Source organism: Biomphalaria glabrata, chromosome 10 (assembly GCF_947242115.1).
Source record: "Biomphalaria glabrata chromosome 10, xgBioGlab47.1, whole genome shotgun sequence".
Classification (NCBI taxonomy): domain Eukaryota; kingdom Metazoa; phylum Mollusca; class Gastropoda; family Planorbidae; genus Biomphalaria; species Biomphalaria glabrata.
Genome location: NC_074720.1, coordinates 4,772,737 through 4,793,488, shown reverse-complemented (window position 1 = coordinate 4,793,488; position 20,752 = coordinate 4,772,737). Strand labels below are relative to the sequence as shown.

The 20,752-nt window shown below is 37.0% G+C and overlaps 1 protein-coding gene across 2 annotated transcripts; it reads left to right on the top strand.

The window, feature by feature from the left end:
* Positions 1–43: 43 nt before the first annotated feature.
* LOC106068636 (farnesyl pyrophosphate synthase-like) lies at positions 44–17,947 on the top strand. 2 transcript variants are annotated; one of them, XM_056042969.1, is made up of 9 exons: positions 47–279; positions 5,204–5,393; positions 9,480–9,614; positions 12,186–12,266; positions 12,956–13,072; positions 14,261–14,416; positions 14,788–14,865; positions 16,723–16,857; positions 17,644–17,947. In XM_056042969.1, the coding sequence occupies exons 2-9, from the start codon at positions 5,253–5,255 to the stop codon at positions 17,860–17,862; spliced, it is 1,062 nt and encodes a 353-aa protein (XP_055898944.1). In that variant the 5' UTR covers positions 47–279; positions 5,204–5,252; the 3' UTR covers positions 17,863–17,947. The 2 variants fall into 2 exon arrangements, with proteins under 2 accessions (XP_055898945.1, XP_055898944.1); XM_056042970.1 differs by lacking the exon at positions 16,723–16,857 and having other exon boundaries at positions 44–279.
* The last annotated feature ends 2,805 nt before the right edge of the window (positions 17,948–20,752 follow it).

The following is a 20,752-nucleotide window of genomic DNA, read 5'->3' as shown; positions in this document are numbered from 1 at the left end:
CGCTGACCATACACATTAGTTCTTGTATCCGCCTGGAGAGTTGTTATTTTTCAATGATTATTGCTGTGTCTACGCAAGAGTCACTTCTGATGTCAACAAATAAGATATTTTTTGTCGGACAGAAAAGGCGAATCACGCGGAATGCGCCCTACCTGGTTTTTAAAAGATGTGCGTAAATAGGTCAAAGTGCAGTCTACATGTCACGCTGTTCTAGCTATTTAAGTTGGAGCTTCTTGTAATCCACGACCATAATTCTGAAAAAAAAGGTGCCTGGTGATGGTATGTAATTGACTTGGCTTTATTTAATACTCTATGTGTGTGTCTTGCTGTGTGAGTGCATTTTGTATTAAGGCTTTTAAATCGCTAACCATTGAAATAAAACACATAAAACACATCAGTGGCGTAGCTAGGAAGGGGGAGGGGGGGGGAGGAGGACCAAATTTGAAAATTCCTTGAGTACCCACTTGAGAGGGGGGGGGGTTCGTCCAAAATGAGTGGCCGAAATTCGTTTTATATTATTATTACGCCATTATCTCATGTCATGATGTCGCATGTCGAAATGCAGAGACTCCAAAAGAGATCAATTCTTACCTACGCCACTGAAACACATGCTTCGCTACATTCACGAAGAACATCAAGACCTACTTATTCAAAACCAATTAACATTAGCTTGTCTTTATAACTCTAATTTTTAACTGTTCCCGGAAGGAAAAAAGCTGCCATTAGTTTTGTGTTGTCTATCTGTCCGTCTGTCCGCCCATCCAACACATTTAGATGTTATAATTAAAAAAAAAAAGATATTGAAAATCGTGATATTTTCTGGCTTGAAAAGTTAAGGCGCAACAGCAACTTTCTATTTTAAAACTTTATATTTTATATTTTAAAAAAAAAAAAAAAAAAAACACAAGGAAGACTATGTATAATATATAATTGGATTTTTATTGCTACAGTTTTGATATAAAATATTTACTTCAGCTGGTAAAACAATATAATAACTACGGCAAAACTTTCGTTCTCTAGCGTATGCAGGAATGTAAAATTATGGTTGTTAACTGTGGGTACTTCAACGCTTATGATATTGTTACAGAAAATATTGAAATCCGCCTCTTTACCTATATTGCCTACCAAGCGGACAACCAATGGGTGGACTCTTGAGTTTGTGTGATAACACAAACTCTCTTCGTAATTTTTTGTGCTTGTTATCTTCTCAAAACGTCTTGAGCGTATCATATTTTTTTAAAACAGTGTTATATATATTACATTTATTTAATACATTTATTGAATAAATAGTCGCCCATGGCGTAGCATACGCCGCTATTTTGCAGGCAATGATTACTATTAGTGAAAAAACTGTCCTCGTTTAATGTTCGTAATTTATTGATTTCGTTTTATATTAAAAATTGTACTGAATCGGCGGCGGGGGACCCGTTACAATAATCACAATAATGTAGAGACTTAGGTCGTTCGTTAAAGTTGTTTAGACTATCAATAGACAGAGCAATTAAAAGTACTCAGTGTTAAAACACCTCAGTGTTATATCATGTGTTCAAATTAAAAGCCGAGCGTCTATATTTTTCTCTGTGCGGCTAATCATCTTGTAATTAATTTTGGAATGGTATAGATAAACTGTCCAACTTCTAGGAATGTCCTTTGTTCACCCACCCAGCCAGAGTCCATGTCAATCTTTGAAAAATATTCAGAAGGATTAAAAAAAACAACTGAAAATGGAACTTAAAAAAAAAAAAAAACAAGGTTACAAAGACAGTTTGTGTGGAATCACAAACTTAAAATCGGCCCCCGAAGTGGTCCACCCAGGCAGGTATCAATATTTTCAGAAAGAACATCAGAATGAAATTCTATCAAAGACAAATGACAGAGAGAAAGAAGGTTGACAGATCTTGTGTGGTGCCCCAGCGGTCCAGAAGACCAAAGGATAGTGAAAGTGAAAGTGAAGTTAAATGTGAGCCTGAAATAGCTGATGTCTTATAAGAATATCTAATTGATCTAATTGTTTTGTAAAGGGTCAATCTCTTATTTTTATATAAAAAAAACTGCTTGCATTAGTTATTTAAAAAGTTAGATTTTTCGCTTTTAGAAAAGAAAAAAGTAGCCGTTGCATCAGAACTTTGGTCTAAAATATTATGATGGTGGATTTTTACTATCTTTTCTCGTTTACGAGATCTAAACGGGATGGACGGACAGACGTACGGACAGACATTTCACACAAAATTAATAGCGTCTTTTCCCCTTTCATGGGCCGCTTTAAATCAAAATATGAAGACATTTGCTTTGACATAAGAGCTCCTGAAGAGCTAACATACTAACATACCCATGTGACATGAGACAGGCGTGGGGTATCATGAATAAAATGGCAGGAGCACAAGTCAAAAGTAAAAATAATCCTGCTACAAGAGACGAAAAAAACATTAGCCAACGAGTTAAATAATTTCTATTGTCGCTTCGACACGAAAGATTTTAATTATCTAAGACTCAAAGCCCTTGAGGATGTCAATGTTAACAACTGTTTAGAATTAGCGATTACTAAAGAGCAAGTTTGTAACATTTTCAAAAACGTCAACCCAATGAAAGCTGGTGGGCCTGATGGAATAAAAGAGCAAATCTTAAAAGAATGTGCTGAACAACTAGCTGAACCTTTCCAAGATATTTTTTCTACTTCATTACTAAACCATGAGATACCACCTGTGTGGAAGTCATCTATAATTGTACCTGTGCCAAAGGTTTCCAAACCGAAGGAAATGAATGACTATAGACCTGTTTCACTTACTTCCATTGTGTCTAAATGTTTAGAAAAATTGGTTAAAATGTTTCTTCTGAATGATCTTTATAGTAAGTTAGACCCTTTACAATTTGCTTACCAAAAGGGTAATGAGGTATGTGACCTATAATTAGGATTGGTCATAAGACCAGTGACCTGTACTGTACTGACAAGTTAGTTCAGTGGTACTTTGTGGTCCCAATTAAATTATCTAGGCTAATAACTATAGCCTCTAGATGTACAGAACTACTGAGACAGACAAGTAATAATTCTGAGATTTCAGTTGTAACAAAAAAAAAGGAGTTTATTTACAAACAAAAGAAAAAGATCATGAAAAATATAAATGGCAATAAAGGCTCACCAAAGAAAATGACATAATGAAACAAAGCAAAGTAGCAAGACAGTTTCCGGTCAGCATAGTGAAAGAACCACCATCATAGAGGCACAACAATGTCTTATGCCGAAAAAACAAAAAGATGGTTTACAATAATATCATACATGCATTCTTCTTATCTTATATAATACAGACGTTACTTCAAAAAAGAAGATGATTACGTCCTACGCGTCATGCATTTAGTCATGCATATTAACCAATGAATTAAATTCTGCCAAGTCACTGGTTTTCCTGGCTAGCTCAGGCAACCCATTCCATGCTCTAATAACACTAGGGAAGAAGGAGTATTTGTACAAATTTTTCCTAGCATATGGGACGAGGAATGTGCCTTTATCTTTGTGTCTTTCAGAGTATTTTATTAAATTTTGTTTTTGTATTTGAAGATTATGGTTCAGTGTTTTATGTATTATTGCTACATTAACAATGAAATGACGTCATTCATGAGACACACTACTGTCTCGTATCTAAACAAAAGATGTCTTTAAAAAAAACATACAGGAGAGGATAAGAGACTAAGTAGACCTATACCATTTATATAAACCAACTTAGTACTAACAAATAAATAAAGTCTACTTAGCTCATTATCGAAATACTCTTCCCACAACAGTGGCACACTCCTCTTGAGTAACATAGCAATAGTACAACAACATAAATATTATAGAGATTTAGTTCAAACTACACTGGTCAGTTGAAAGAGAGAGTGGCAATTGTAAACAGTTAACAAGTAATAAAGGTGACTAACTCTAATAAAAAAAAATAAAGGTAGCCACCCTTATTGTCCCTCTTGTCACAGTGTAGACGATTGCCATCCAAAATATTTTAAATTGTGTCTACAAACATCTGGACTTACCAAACACTTATGTAAGATTGTTCTTTTATTGATTTCTCATCAGCTTTTAACTTCATTTACTCATTGAAAAGATGAAAGCATTGAAGATTAGTCCATACATAATGCTATGGGCTAATGAATTTTTGACCCAGAGATCTCAGAGGGTTAGGGTAAACAATGTTATATCAAATGAACGCATAGTTAACACAGGGGCGCCCCAGGGGGCTATGACATCGCCATTGTAGTTCATTTTGTACACCAATGATTTTCAATTCGATAGTCCTTTTTGCTCCTTCACAAAATTCGCTGATGATGCGGCTCTTCTTGCCCTGCTCTCAGAGAGCTCAGACGTAAATGAGTATTTCAGAGAAATGGAAACATTGAAAAATACTGTAAAGATAATTTTTTATTATTAAATGTAAAATAAACCAAAGAAATTATAATCGAATTTTCGTAGGGAAAAGAAGGAAAATGTTATTGTTTCTGTAGCTGGAGAGACTATTGAAATAGTGCAAACCTTTAAATACCTTGGTACTATCTTAGACAATAAACTAAATTTTACTGCAAATACTGATTATATCAGAGAAAAAAAGGGCAGCAAAGATTATGATTACTAAGAAAACTGTCCTCGTTTAATTAATGTTAGCGAAAAGGCTTTGGCTATGTTTTATCACGCTCATATATGCAATATTTTAAGTTTCAATATCACTGCCTGGTATAGCAATCTGAGCATTAAAAATAAAAATAAAATTTATAGAATCCTAAATGCTGCTGGTAAAATCATTGGCAAAAAAACAAACCCCATTTGGGCAGTTGTTTAAGACAAATATCTATAAAAAAAAAGCTAACAAGATTCTCGAAATAAAGAATCACCCTTTGTGTCAGGATTTTTTTATTTTACCATCACAAAAGAGATACAAGACACCGATAATAACAATAATAATAATCTTTCTTGTCGGTAATGAAATGTGTCTAACAATTTGTGCATTACACCAAACAAAAAACATTATAACTATAAGAAACCAAAGTGTACATTCACACCAGACTCACTCATAATTTACATGTGACAAAGTTTATATCAGATTGTTCTTATTTAATGATTTGATTGCCAGGGGAACAAAATAGTGTTTGTGTCTGTTTGTCTTTGCTATCGGTGTACACGTCAACATTAAACAATGTCCTTTTTTTGTACCGCTGTGTTCAGGAACAGACGTCAGGCGACATCAACAACAACAACAACAAGAATTAGGACTATGAGTTCGAGCTGTGAGCAGCAGACTATTTCGTCCGACCTGGTCGAGTTTGATGCACTCTTCCCTAGACTAGTGAACATCGTGACGAATGTGTCTGACCATGACAAAGCCGCAGAGGCAGCCCTCGGGTGGTTCAAAAAGGTATAAGATAAGATAATTTTATTGATCCAATCAAAAGGAAATTCAGTTTGACTACAATTGACAACATCAGCGTATCTACTGTACAATAACAGCATAGATGAAAAATTCGAACAACATTCACACACAAAACACATACACACTCATAACCAGCGCTTTATGAATCAGACTTCTATGTACTTCTCGATGACGACAGCTGATAAAGGAGTTTTTAAATCTTTCTGTTTTAGTCCTAACTAGTTGATCGCGGCGTAGCATACGCCGCTATTTTGCAAGGGGGCCTTAGGCCACTGCAACCTATGCGACCGCATTGGGCCCCGCACTTTCATAGGACCCGCGCTAATTCTAGGTGTATAAATTATCAAATTAAACCATATTATAACTTAAAACAGATTTCCCGCGCCCTCCTGTCGATTAACCAGAAGCTCCTGGAAATCTCCCGAAATTACAAAATATACGAAAAGTCCTTAAAATATACGGAAATATAGGCCTACTGTTACGACGTGGAATTGAACTAAAGTAAATAACTCACCGTGCTCTCAGGATCGCTGGTATCTCTCCGATTGTAGAAGCACAATCCAACTATGATCAATTAATATCCCCGATAAAAAGAAATAATGTCACAATCTCCAAATCGAATTTACATATCCCGATTCACTAACACAATAGAAAAAAACAAAATCCTCAACCAAGAACTCCTAACTCCTCTGTTGACACATCAACACACTCCTCAGGTCAGTTTCCCTTCAAGCACAAACACAACTCAAAAAGTGTATCACGTGGGAAAACAAAAGGTCAGTTGGAGGGGGGGGGGAACAAGTTTACAACAATATATATATATATATATATATATATATATTGTCATTTTGGGGTGTCATTCAATATGGAAAACGCCAATCATACTAGCGATAAATAAAAACGGCATTATGCATTAGCTGTAATTGTGTAATCTGGTGAAAGAAGCTTCTCACGCCTCAAACTAATGAGGTCAACAATTGTGGAAGATAGATTAAAACCTTTGATAATTCTTGCTATTGAGCGGTATTTATGTAGGAAACAGAATTATTTTGATATACTGTATGACTTTGCTACACGCAAGGCTCCTAAAGTAATTCTGTACGTAGTAAAGACTGAATAAAATGCATAGACGAATTTATTTTCTAATACAAACTCACAAATTTCACTTATTGTCCGCTTCCCTACCCAAACTTGGCCCCGCGAAATCCGTTTCGCATAGAGCCCCACAATGCTTAAGTCCGGCCCTGCTATTTAGTGACGGGTGAATATACATAGTAGATTACATGTTCTCGTTCCATGACTTCTTGATCACAATGGTGAAGTCCGGCGCTGCTATTCAGTGTTTGTAAAATGTTTGTAAAATGTTTGTAAAATGTTTGTAAAATATTTTACAATTTTCGGGTGTTCCTTCAGAGTTTAAGTTAGTTTACGTCTTAGTCCAAACCCCTAGCAGGACGAAGGGGGGTGGGAGTGGGCAGGGTTTGACAGTCCATCGCGCAGCCATCCGTAGTGACATGTGAATACCCACTTTGTTCTCCCCCCCCCCCTTCTTGTTTTTTCGTGTGGTGACTATCCGCAGAAATAAGACAGTGATCTTTCCTTTACTTCTTGCTTGCCCAAACTTTTGAGCGAAGAAGAGAATTATAGATGGATAGGAGACGACCACTTCGTTCAGATCTGATGTAACAGTGGTTTTAATGGGTGCAGGTTGTCTTTAGGAATCGAGAATGTTTTGGAAAGGCATCTTTCATGAAAAAGCTCTTCAAGAGATGGTAGCTGTGTTCGATGCTTTTTAGTCTATTTAGTCTAAGTCTTTGTGCAAGTGAAGTATTACCATACCAGCAGGGGATGGCAAAGTTAATTAGACTGCTGATAGTTGCTGTTTAAAAAAGTTTAATAATTGTTTTGTCGATGTTAAATTTTCTTAACTTTCTGAGATAGAAGAGTTGCTGGTGAATTTTTGTGTAGAGGTTTTGACAGTGTGTACTTTATTTCAGTTTGTTGTTGATGGTTGTTCCTAGATATTTATATTCTAGTACTTGTTCTATGGTTTGGTTGTTTATCTGAATTTCTGAAATATGGCCTTTATGTTTCCTAAAGTCAATAATCATTTCTTTAGTTTTCTGAACATTTAAAATTAGAAAGTTATTTATACACCATTAGTAAAAAGTGTTACTTGTTGAATGGTACAGATTTTCGTCACCTGCAATAAGGCCAATAATTGCTGTGTCGTCAGTAAATGTTATGATGGGAGTGTCAGCTGATACGCTCTGAATGTCATTTGTGTATATGGTATACAACACTGTTGACAGGAAGCACCCCTGCGGCGTTCCAGTGCTAAGCTCTCTCTTGCCTGACACATGCCCGCTCACTTTTACATATTGTGGGCGTTTGATAAGAAAGTTTAGAATCCAAGCTGGTATGTTTTTGCTAACGTTCAGTTCAGAAAGTTTTTGTATCATGCGATGTGGTTGGATGGTGTTGAATGCACATGAAAAATCTACGACTAATATGCCGGTGTAGTGTATGTGATATTGACGAAGAAAGAATGCGTTATAATAACCAGGTTTGGTTTAAAAACTAGGTGGAGTACCTGGGAAAGGTATTCGTGGATGGCCCACCCCTCCACATTTCAAATAAAACTATGTGCAGTTTGCACTACTGTACTGCTAACCCAGTTCACTCTAGTAATTGATAGGTCATAGACCTTGTTTTCTCTTCATTTTTATTTGATTATAGGGGTGTGATGGCTGAGTGGTAAAGCGCTTGGCTTCCGAATCGATCGTTCTCGGGTTCGAATCCCGGTGTAGACGAGAATTAGAATATCGGGGTGCTTGTTGTTTTTTTGCGCCCCTAAGTGCACCAAACTTTAATGCGTACCTGACATTTGTTGGGGAAAAGAAAAGGCGGTTGATCGTTGCGATAGTCACATGACACCCTCGTTAACCGTTGTCCATAGAAACAGATGACCTTTTCAACATCTGCCCTATAGATCGCAAGGTCTGGAAGGAATATTTTAATTTCTTGTTTATAATTAAACTGAAACTGTGATTCTGTTAATTAAGCAGACGCAAGTAGTTCTGATTGAACAACATTATGAAACCAAAGAAACATGACGTCACAATGTGACCTATACATGAATTATATCTCCGTTTTCGTCCAATCAAACCATAAAAATTTATAAGGCAATGCCCTCGAGTCCGAAGACTGAGGTTGATTGCAGTATTTTACGTGACTACGCAGACCCAGTTGCCACCTACATATTTTGTCATTACTAACGCAGACAAAGCCTAATCCGCAGGGCGTCTACTTAAATTCTCTTTTCGACGTCTTCGTCTGTTTTCTGCAAGGGGCTTTTCTTAAATTGGTTCTCGCGACAAACGTTCGAGGTCTTTGGCTGTTTCTTTCAGAAGCGACACGCTTAAATTTATTATTTACTATACAAAAAAATGAATGCTTATCAAGGCGACAAACTCAATCCTTGTAGTGTAGTAAATGGCTGCCATATCGTGTGATATGATGTTTGGACCGAATCGCGATGGTTTTGAGTTTGGGCCTTACCTGCAGTCACCCTAGGCACGACATGACCTAAATTGTGCCGATGTGCCTAAAATCAAAATCAAATCAAATCGCAGTCACCCTACTTGCTATGTCAAAGACCTGGGACTGGGTATACTAATCTTCTTTTCTAAAGAAACGTCTGGAACCTGTATACAACGACCTTCAGGGAACAGTACCAGGAAAAAAGATGAAGAAGCAGACAGAGAAAGCGATGGGAGGACTACTTAAAAGAATGGGCGGGCATGTCATTGAAAGAGGTTCTATGGCAAAAGACAGAGAGGAAAGGAGAAAGATGGTCGAAAAATCTTTTGTGGTGCCCAACTGTCCGACACATTAAGGGATAGGTGAAAGTGAAGGTCACTAGCAATGTATTTGATCTGATTGGAGACCTAACGGATTGAGATTGTTTTTTTTTTTTTGTTTTTGTTTTGCTTTTTGTAGCTTTTTGCAAGAATTTAATTACAACTGGAAACATCAGTAAAAAAAAATAATTCTTACTAAATATTTCAGGTCTGCATCTATAATGTACCCAAAATCAACAGAAGTAGCGGCCTGACAGTGGCGTCAGTCTATGAGCAGCTGGTGCCGGACGCCTCTCAAGAGGACGTAGAAGTCGCAAGAGTGTTGGGATGGTGCGTAGAAATGGTGAGAGATTCGTTATTAGGAATGGACGCACACATTTTTTAAAGCAGGGATATAAGATTAAGGTGTGGTAACTTTAAAATAGCCTCTACCCAACTGCTACCTAGGGCTACCCAACCGCTTCTATCAGTATTTCGATAATGAACATTATAAGCTGCGCTTTAAAATTAAATGTTTTCCTGAATGACATGAGATTCGTACATAAATCTGTTACAATTACTGAATCATCCATATAAAACTAAGAGCCGTGAGGTAACCTGCTAGTGTAAATTATCAAAATTACAAAAATATTGAAATACTGTTCTATCTCATCTTTGAATTCTAAGACGTGATTGATTATATGTGCAATCTGGTAGACCTGTTTACACATTTTTTTTTTATATTTATAAGTCTTTTTTTTATGAATTGCAATCGGTTAAAAACTAAATGAATAAATGCCACGTTTAGAGTATACAACTCTGTTAGATCACATAACAGCATAAAGTGTACTTTCCTAAAATCCCATTTGACGTGTTACACACAATGAGGCTTGTTTTTTTAAGTCTGAAGATGGACTGTCCTGACGTTGCTGTTCTATTTCTTACCTTTCCATAACAACTCAAGACAAAACCATTGCAGGCAATCTAGTCTAATGTTTTGTTTCTGTTCACTGAATTTATTACTTTTGTCAGATAAAGACTGCACGCGGTGCATTATAATAATAATAATAATAATACAAAGCAAAAAGCATGAGATTCGCCAAAGGGAAGAAAAGCACTCCACGGAAAATTTCCGGCTTTATTACATGGGGACAACATCGACAAGACGGCTTCCTTAACATGGCTCAAAGCAGGTCATCTCTACCCTGAAACAGAAGGCTTTGTTACAGCAATACAGGACAGAGTAATCAGAACAAAAAATTACGAGAAGCATATCCTGAAACTCAATGTTGTCGACAAATGCCGAAAATGTGGAAATATGGGCAAGTCGATTGAACACATTATGGCAGGATGTCCAGTCCTATCAGAATCAGCCTACCTAGGTCGCCATAACCAAGTTGCAAAGTTAATACACCAACACCTGGCTTTGACGTACAATTTGATCGGTAAGGACGCTCCTCCTTATTATAAATACTCTCCACAAGAGGTTCTCGAGTCTACTGAACATATGCTGTACTGGGATAGGCCTATTCTGACCGACAAAACGGTAGATTTCAATCGCCCGGATCTGCTGTTCATCGATAAAAAAGAAAAAACCGCTACCATTATCGATATCGCCGTACCACAGTCTCATAATTTAAGAAAAACTGAGATAGAAAAACAAAGAAAATATGGGAACCTAGGCTTGGAGATTAAGCGTCTATGGAAATTGTCCAAAATATCAATATACCCCATTGTTATATCAACCGAGGGGATAATAACAACTGGCCTCACAGACACCTTCAAGGCCCTTAACATTCCTAGGAACATCCTCGTTGCCTGTCAGAGGGCGGTACTGCTGCAGACCTTTACATCACCAGAAAATTCCTCAGTGGAAACTGTTAAAGGGACTACGATGAATTTTGTTTCTCTTTAGCGAAACTTGACCCTGGCAGCGCCAGAGAATGACTACTCGTTCATTTCTAACATAATAATAATGGCTTTTATATAGCGCTACTTTCATGCTTGTAGCATGCTCCGAGCGCTATGGTCTAATCTAAGTTGTGGACCAGTTGGGGGGGGGGGGTCCGTGCTGCCTGTAGGTGCTCAGTAAACACAACTCTGCTAGAGTCGGGTATCGAACCTTGAGTCCGTTTCACGGGTAGCCAAGCCAAGCCAAGTTACAGCGTACTTCACCTCTCGACCACGCTTCCCACTACGATGCAAGGGCGATAAGTTCGCCGGTGAAAAGAACGAACAAGATAAATGTGAAAGGATTAAGTCCATAATTACATACGTCTGAAACGAAAATGTGATACAGAATGAGAAAGTCAAGTATCTGTCGTGACAGTGATGTAGGCACTAGTCCGTCTTTGTTATTGAGCTCTCTATACTATCTATTATTAAATAACGTCCCTATTTCTATACGTAATATTATCTTATCTTATCTTATAAAATACAGACGTTACTTCAAAAAAGAAGATGATTAGCTTAGGCAACCCATTCCATGCTCTAATAGCACTAGGGAAGAAGGATCATTTGTACAAATTTGTCCTAGCGTATGGAAACAGAAAGTGCCTTTATTTTTGTGTCTTTCAGAGTATTTTAATAGATTGTGTTTTTGTATTTGTAGATTATGGTTCAGTGTTTTATGTATAATTACAACTTTATTTTTGAGTTTTCTCTCCTGAAGGCTTTCTAAATTAAGTCATTTTATTCAAGGGGTAACTCTAGTCAAATGTGAATATTCGTTTGTTATGAATCTCACTGCTCTATTTTGTGTCTGTTCCAGTTTCTTAATGTTTTCTTGAGTTGAGGGGTCCCAAACAAAAGTTGCATATTCTATTATAGGTCCAACCCATAACTTTACAATAGACATATGTGTCATTAAAGGACCGATTCCATACATTAAAATATTTTTACACATTCTAATTTTTAATTTCTTCCTTATCTATAGCTCCGTGCATTCTTCTTTATGATAGATGATGTGTTGGATAACTCGGAAGAGAGAGAGGGCAAGGCATGCTGGTACAAGATGGTAAATAAATTACATTTAACAGTTTGTAATACTAACATGTAACGTCTGCAGGACACACACACACACACACATCTTTTTTTTAACTTACACTATTAAAAGTTTACAAATTGTGCTGTACCTCAGTCATATTATACTTTTTCTCACCAAATTAATGTTTACAAAATTCGACTTAAATGTGGTAAAGACATTTTTTTAGTAACATAGCCCCATAATAATAGCACAAAATCGCATTCAAAGTAATATAAAGTTCCCTTTTCAGACACAGCAATTTATACGGCAGATGATATAAAGGTCACCTGTTTCTGTGGCCCAGAGTTAATGAGGGTATCATATGGCCAGCACAATTATCAACCGCCTTTACCTTTAACCGATACCCATTAGAGTTTGCTGAACTCAGAGGCGCCCTTAAGATCGCAAAATTAAAAATCCCTGTCTTCCCCAGGTTCCAGGTCATTTCATCTTTATGCATACTTTTAAATTAACAACATGTATCGTAACATAGTATGAGTTTTAAACTAGATACATATCGTAAATGGTATTCGATTACCAGTTGTGGGTCGTTCTTGATTTAATATTTACGGAGAGAGAAGAACATGTTCTTTAAGATAACTTTTGTCTCTCGGCGTATCTTTTAAATCATAACAGGACAAGATTTTTCAGTTTTATAAATTTGTGTTTTTTTTTTTCAGAATGGTATGATGGCCATTAACGACAGCGTATTTCTGGAAACATCAGTCTACCAGCTCTTAAAAATCTACACATCGAAGAAAGCGTATTATGTCCCTTTGTTGGAACTCTTCTTGAAGGTGAGAATGTGCTCCAAACATGGATGTGTTGTTATCTGAGCATTAAGTCGTGACTAGGTGCTTCGTTCAAGTCTAATGACTGTTTGTGTTGTGTCTCTCTGACTTCATGCTTCGTTCAGGCATCAATTTAAGAAACATTTTTGACAGTTGAACACATTTTCTACCTCGTTCTGAATAGTTTGACAAGAGTTATTCTCATTGGGTTGAATGTTTTCGCCTTTTTTTTGTTTACAAAACTTATCGTCTGCTACAAATTGTCTGCACGTTATTTCGTCCATTTCCCGCCCTCGGATCAAGTGAAAACTTTTGCGCAATTATTCATTGTTTCTAACAAAACATGAGTCAATAAATGTTGTTTGATATCAAAAGGGAAATAAATTTTATAGTATGACAAATATGATTTTTTAAAAGTGGAGTTCTTTCCCTTAGATAGGCTTAGTTTTGTTTTAAAAAAAGAATTTTTTTTATTTGCTTGTTTTTAATGAGTTTTTTTTTTTTTAAAGATTTCACTTTATAAATCTTCATCTTATTACCTCTATAGTCACATTCTATAGAATGAGCCGAAGTCTTTATTTTTTGTTGTGTATTGTTTTGGGGCTGGGGATTGTGTATGTGAGTGAATGGGGTTGGTGTGTGTGGGTTATAGGTCGATGTTTGTGTGTATGTGTCAGAGGTTGGACTGTATGGAAGTGTGTTATTCCTGGTAATAGGTGTCGTGTCTGTGCGTGACCTCAGGAGGTGCCGGTCACAGAGGTCATGATGTAATGGGGGTTCATGTGAAAAACAATCAATATGTTTTTAGTGTAAATATTGTAATAACTTAAGGGAGGCAACTCAACGAGGCATATGTGTTTATTTTCAAGAGGACATGACAAACACATAGGACATCTGCCTTGAACACAGCATCTTCATTTTGGCTCTAGACTTGGGCGGAAATCGTTCTTTTTACTTAATGTCAACATCCTTCTTAGTCTGGTTTCTAGAAGTGAGCACCTTCTGCACTAGCCTGGATGGCGGTGCGCATGGCAGAGTTATAACAATACTATATTTCTTGATATAACTTAAATGGTGTCAGAAATCATGAAACTTTGGCATTATATCTCTGTCAGTCAAGTCTAACAAGTATAAAAATTATGAAGCGAATTTTTTTTTTTCAATGTACTTTCAATGATATCTTCCCCTTGACAGACAACAAGAACCACAGTGATTGGTCAATGCATGGACATGTTAGCCCAAGGCCCTGACCAGGATTTGGACTTCTCTAGATTCAACATGAACAATTATAGCGCTGTTGCCAGATGGAAATCTATGGCATGTCTTCCTGTGGACACTGCAATGATTCTGGTAGGTATAACGTGTTTACCAATAAAAAAAAAATGAAGAATGACACAATTACTGCCATATCTCTCAATACTATCTGATATATCTCTCTTTTCTAAATAAAACAAAACAGATTAGTTACCATTTATTAATAAGCAAAGAAATTCATTTTTTTATTGATTTATATGTTTTCATCGACAATGGATAATTGTGCAAAGTTTCAGCTTGATCCCACAATGAAAAGAGGGAGAAATAACGTGTTCAAGATATGGTCCAGACGGACAGACAGACAGAGTGAGCTGTTTTAAAAAAGTTTTGTAATCAATAAGAGCGGATAAAAGTTAGAACCTTCTGCCCGCAGCAAAGTTTTTGAAAACATTTTGTACTTTTCACAGGCTGGTTTTACCGACGAAGACCATCTCTCCAAAGTTCGTACCGTCTTGTTGGAAATAGGTCTCTTTGTTCAAATAGAGGTTAGTTCATACGTCTCCGTTCATTTCATTAATTCTTAATTAGTTTGAAAAAAAAAAGATAGAAAGTCAATCTTAAAGTCATTACCTACAACATTGTTCTAATAATTTAAGTAATTCTTAATTAGTTTGAAAAAAAGAAAGTCGATCTTAAAAGTCACTGCCTACAACATTGTGCGGCAATATAGTTTTAACATATTTTATATCATGCATACTATATGTTATATACAGGGGCGGACTGGGTGTCAAAATCGGCCTGGGCATTTATTTACCATCCGGGTCCATAAATTGTATATTATATTATGGACATTCAATTCTAGGTCAACCTGGGTCCTGAAAATCATTCTGTTAAGTTTGATAATGTATCGATAGCTGTACACATGCATAAAGTGAACACTATATCCTTATAAGAAGTATATAGGCCCTTTTTTGTTTTTCTATCGCAAATTATGTAGGCCCTAAAAGGATGAAGCCTACTAGTAGCACTGTCTACGGATGTAGGCTATTACTTTATTTCGGAAAATGTGTTAGATTAAATTATTAGGCCCTAAAAGAGTCTGTAAAAGATTATTAAAAAAAAAATGTCGCTCAGAGGTCCCTTTTTGTAAGAGAATATTATAAACCCTTTAACAATTTAATACATGCCGTTGTGGCATTAAGTGCACTTATCTTACAAAATACAGACGTGACGTCAAAAATGAACAGGATCACTGTGGTCCTACCGGCCCACTTTATTACCGGTCCACCGGGCATTTGCCCGAATGCCCATACAGCCAGTCCGCCCCTGGTTATATAGGTTAGGTTTAAAACTACTTAACAAACCAAGACCCTGTTTTAGGACATTGTTGTGTAGTGTTAAGAGATAGGCGCGTCTAGTCTATATATAACAAGGTTACAAAGACAGTTTGTGTGGAAACACAAACTCATAATCGGCCCCCGAAGTGGTCCACCCAGGCAGGCTTCAATATTTTCAGAAAGAACATCCAAATGAAATTATATCAAAGACAAATGAGAGATAAGAATGGAGAAAGAAGGTTGACAGATCTTGTGTAGTGCCCCAACGGTCCAGCAGATAAAAGGATAGAAGCAAGTGAATGCAAAGTTAGATGTGAACCTGGCCTTACTAGTTCCCCTTTTAGGTCTTGTGGTCTATAGGGCAGATGATGTAAAGTTAAAAAATGAACAGGATCGAGGGTTAACGAGGGTGTCATGTAGCCAGCACAACGACCAACCGCCTTTACTTTTCCCCAACTAATGTCAGGTACCCATTAGAGCTGGGTGGACTCAGAGTAGCCCAAGGATTCCGAAGTTGAAAATCTCAGTCTTCACCCGGGGCCCCCAAAGCCAAGCACCTTACCGCTCATCTACCGAGCCTCTCTTGGCCTAACTGAAGTCTCATAATTGATGTAGGCCTAATTGTTTTGAAAATGCTCAATCTCTTATTAAAATCCTCAAAAAAAACAACAACAAAAAAATTCATGTTCACATTTAAATAAAAAGTTTAGGAAAATGAAGTTTACAAAATTACTATTCGTTTTAAATTAGATCTAACTTATAATGCATACTAATTAGCTTTTTCTCTTTAAAAAACTGCTTGCATAACTGATTTTAAAAATTAGATTTTTCGCTTTCAGAAAAAAAAAGTAGCCGTTGCATCAGAACTTTGAAAGGTCTAAAATATTGTGATGTCGGATTTTCAATATCTTTTCTAGTTTACGAGATCTAAACGGGACGGACGGACAGACATTTCACACAAAACTAATAGAGTCTTTTCCCCTTTCGGGGGCCGCTAAAAAAACATTGAAATGACTGAGCTGTCTCTCTAACGATGTTTCAACTACTTCAATTTTTTTCCCAAAGGACGACTACATGGACTGTTTCGGTGACCCGGAAGTCCCTGGACAATTCGGGAACGATATAGAAGAGCGTAAATGTACCTGGCTAATTGTCCGTGCTCTGGAAGTGGCCACAGAGGAACAAAAGAAAGATCTCATGGTAAGATCGACAACTGGCTAGTTAAAATAAATTAAAAAAAACAAAAAACATCGACTTGCAATGGTACCGTTCTCAACACTTCCTAGTAAACTAGAGCAGTGTTTCGCAAACTTTTTTCCGGCGAAGCCTAAATAGGTGTTCCAAGAACTACTGGAATAATTAACTAGTTGGCCATCACGTGAATTAACCTCTCTAAAAGAAAAAATGCAAAGTGTTCCGCTAAATACTCAGACTGTGCGAAGTGTTCCGCTAAATACTCAGACTGTGCGAAGTGTTCCGCTAAATACTCAGACTGTGCGAAGTGTTCCGCTAAATACTCAGACTGTGCGAAGTGTTCCGCTAAATACTCAGACTGTGCGAAGTGTTCCGCTAAATACTCAGACTGTGCGAAGTGTTCCGCTAAATACTCAGACTGTGCGAAGTGTTCCGCTAAATACTCAGACTGTGCGAAGTGTTCCGCTAAATACTCAGAATGTGCGAAGTGTTTCGCTAAATACTCAGAATGTGCGAAGTGTTTCGCTAAATACTCAGAATGTGCGAAGTGTTTCGCTAAATACTCAGAATGTGCGAAGTGTTCCTCTAAATACTCAGACTGTGCGAAGTGTTCCGCTAAATACTCAAAATGTGCGAAGTGTTCCGCTAAATACTCAGACTGTGCAAAGTGTTCCGTTAAATACTCAGACTGTGCGAAGTGTTCCGCTAAATCCTCAGAATGTGCCAAGTGTTCCGCTAAATATTTAGAGTTGAGTTGCCTGCCTTAGATTCACAACATATTTTATTCCACAGAGCCTCTATAACAGATGTCATCAAGACGAAGCGGAAGCTGTGTCAAAGGTCAAGAGACTGTATAGAGATCTGAGCCTGGAAGAGCTGTTTCAACAGTTTAAACAAGAAAGTTTAGACAAAGTCATATTAATGATTAATTCCCTTGAGACCAAGATCCCAAAGTCTGTGCTGGTGGGAGTCGTTAACGCCGTGTACAAGACAAATGTCATAAGTTATTGAATAGATCAAGATGAGCGTAAATGATTTATTCTTGGAAAGAAGGGAAAGATTGGAGAATAGACAGATAAACAAAAAGAGAGAGAGAGAAAGAAATAAAGCTAAACATATTTTACAACATTGATGTTGAAAGTCGTTGACTTGTGGTACCATATAGCTGGTAGTGCTATTAGAGCATGGAATGGGTTGCCTGAGCTAGCCAGGAAAACCAGTGACTTGGCAGAATTTAAGTCATTAGTTAATATGCATGACTAAATGCATGACGCGTAGGACGTAATCATCTTCTTTTTTGAAGTAACGTCTGTATTATATAAGATAGGATAAGATAGACAACTAAGACTCTCTAGGCGTATTATATACTAACTTATAAAACTTAAAAAAAAACTTAAATAACTTCTTATGTGAACAAAACTAAATAGAACTTTTATTACAGTAAAAACAAATTCAACTTGAGATGAAATAAAGAAATGTAGTCAATTTCGTAATAAAAAATTGTATTCTGAACTAAATCTGATTCACTACAAAAACACGTCTTTTCACTCTGGCTATCCGGAGTCTTCAGTCCTACCTAAGACAGCTGACGACATTGTTGCTTATCTTGCGTTATTCACAACCAATCGCTAACCACTCCTTACAGTCACCAGAGAAACACACACACACACAGATTCCATAACAATGTTATAAATTGTAAGCATAATATTTAAATGTTTAACAAAATAAAACTGTAAGCGCGGTCAGCTTACGTAAGTGGCGTTTTTTTTTTTTAATCTAATGAAGATTTTACGCTTATATAGTGTTGTACTCTTCGGCGTTGATGAGTACTTGAAATAGGAAGAAATGAGGTAACACCGAACTCAATGCTGTACATGAACACCGATGAAAGGTCAACAATCGATAAATGGAGTCCACGCTAGTATTAAACAATAAACACTTTTAATACTTAAGAAGGGATCCGTCGAATGTCTTTTAGTAAAGCCGTACATCTACTACTGGTTATTCCCAATGTTCTACACAAAGTGTCTTGTTTATAGCGTAATTTAGAGAGTTCTTGTTTTTTTTAAAGATCTGTCACGTCAATAAGTAAAACTTTCGCCTTATTCCCGAAACAAATACCTTATTCCTAATTATAACGTAAAAATATTGGCTTAATTAATGTTACATGCAAAAACAACTTAAAAGAACAGCACACTATTTTTCCTTGAAACAGTCTGCAAAAAAGCTCAGCAGCTCAGCAGCAAAAAGCTAGCGAGAAGGAGAGGAAGCATTCGTTACAAAGAAATGAAATACTCAAGTATATGTATTAAATTAGAATTAGACACAGACAAATGATTGTTACAAAAGGAAATGTAAGATTTATCGGGCGAGAGGTTAGAGCAGCGGTTCTCAATCCTTTAAGCTCGGCGACCCCTTTTTAGAATCCCCAACTCGGCCGCGACAACCCCCACCCCGCTCCCCCCACACACAGCAAAAGAAAAATAGACAAAAACAATCCATATTTTCGATGGTCTAAGGCGAACCCTGGCAAATCGTCAATCGACCCCCAAGGGGTCGCGACCCACAGGTTGAGAACCCCTGGGCTAGAGGTACTTGCTACTAGCGATGACCGATAGAAATGAAATTTGAAAAATGGTCAATGTTACTAGAGAGGACATAAGCGTGAGATAGTAAAGAAATAGACTAGGAGGCGCGGTGGCTGAGGGACAAAGCGCTTGGCTTCAGAACCAGTCTCTGAGTCTACCTAGCTCCAATGTGTACCTGATATTAATTGAAGAAATGTACAGGCGGTTGGTCGTTGTGCTGACCACAAGACATCCTCGACGGCCACAGTAACAGATGACTATTACATCATCTGCAGTAAAGATCTCAAGGTCTAAAAGAGGAACTAATGAAATAATGAGATATGAGTAAGAAATTCAACAAGCGAGAACAGAATAGCGTGAGATGCTAAAGGTTAATGCTAATTGTTGATATTTATGAACGAATAATAAGACTCTGGATATAACTTAAAAGACATGAAATCAGCTGTTTAATCTAACGCCATATTGGTTGATAACAACAGTTACAAGGGATGTTACTCTCAAACACCGAGTGGTGCAACCTATATAAAACAGACATCAACACTAATAGCAGTGACACTGTCAGGCATGTAATTAGAGAGAAATGCTAATAGCGATGACACTTTCAGCCATGTAATGAGAGAGAAATGCTAAAAGCGATGACATAGGAGATAGATTAAGACAGTGATGCTCAACCTAATTCGAGCTGCGGGCCATTTTAACTTTCGACACGCGTGTCGCGGGCCACATCAACAAAACGTAAAAAAAAAAAAATTAAATAAAAATTCACCTGAAACGATTTAAAACTATGGGATCTAGTACTTACATATATAAGTATATCATTATTAAAGTATATCATTTTTTACGCATCTAAAAATGGCTTCATTTCTCTACTTAAAATGTGAGCAACATTTTTGTTAACTTTATCATCAACTTATTTTCTTATCTCTTTTTGGTAAATATTCCCATCGACCCTCCAATCTCTTGGCGTAGTTTAACCATGGTGATTTAACCAATCTTTTATACGCGGCTCAAACCAAGAAGGCCTTCATATTTGTTTTATAATGCCGCTCTATATGGTGTTGTTTCTGAAACAGTCAGACTTTCTTTATAAAACAATTATATTGACTTGTGTTCCTCAAAAAGATCCATTCATTTTTTCTGGTAGACTCTACATTCAGAGTTCCATTACATAAACTCATAAACGCACACTCGTTAAACGTCATGTTACTAATCCATCAGAGAAAAAGCGAGAGCCCTAACGAAGGTGAAGATACATTTTCAACTTTTTTGAAACTTTTTTTGTGCCGACGTTTCGGCGGGCCGGATGGAACCAC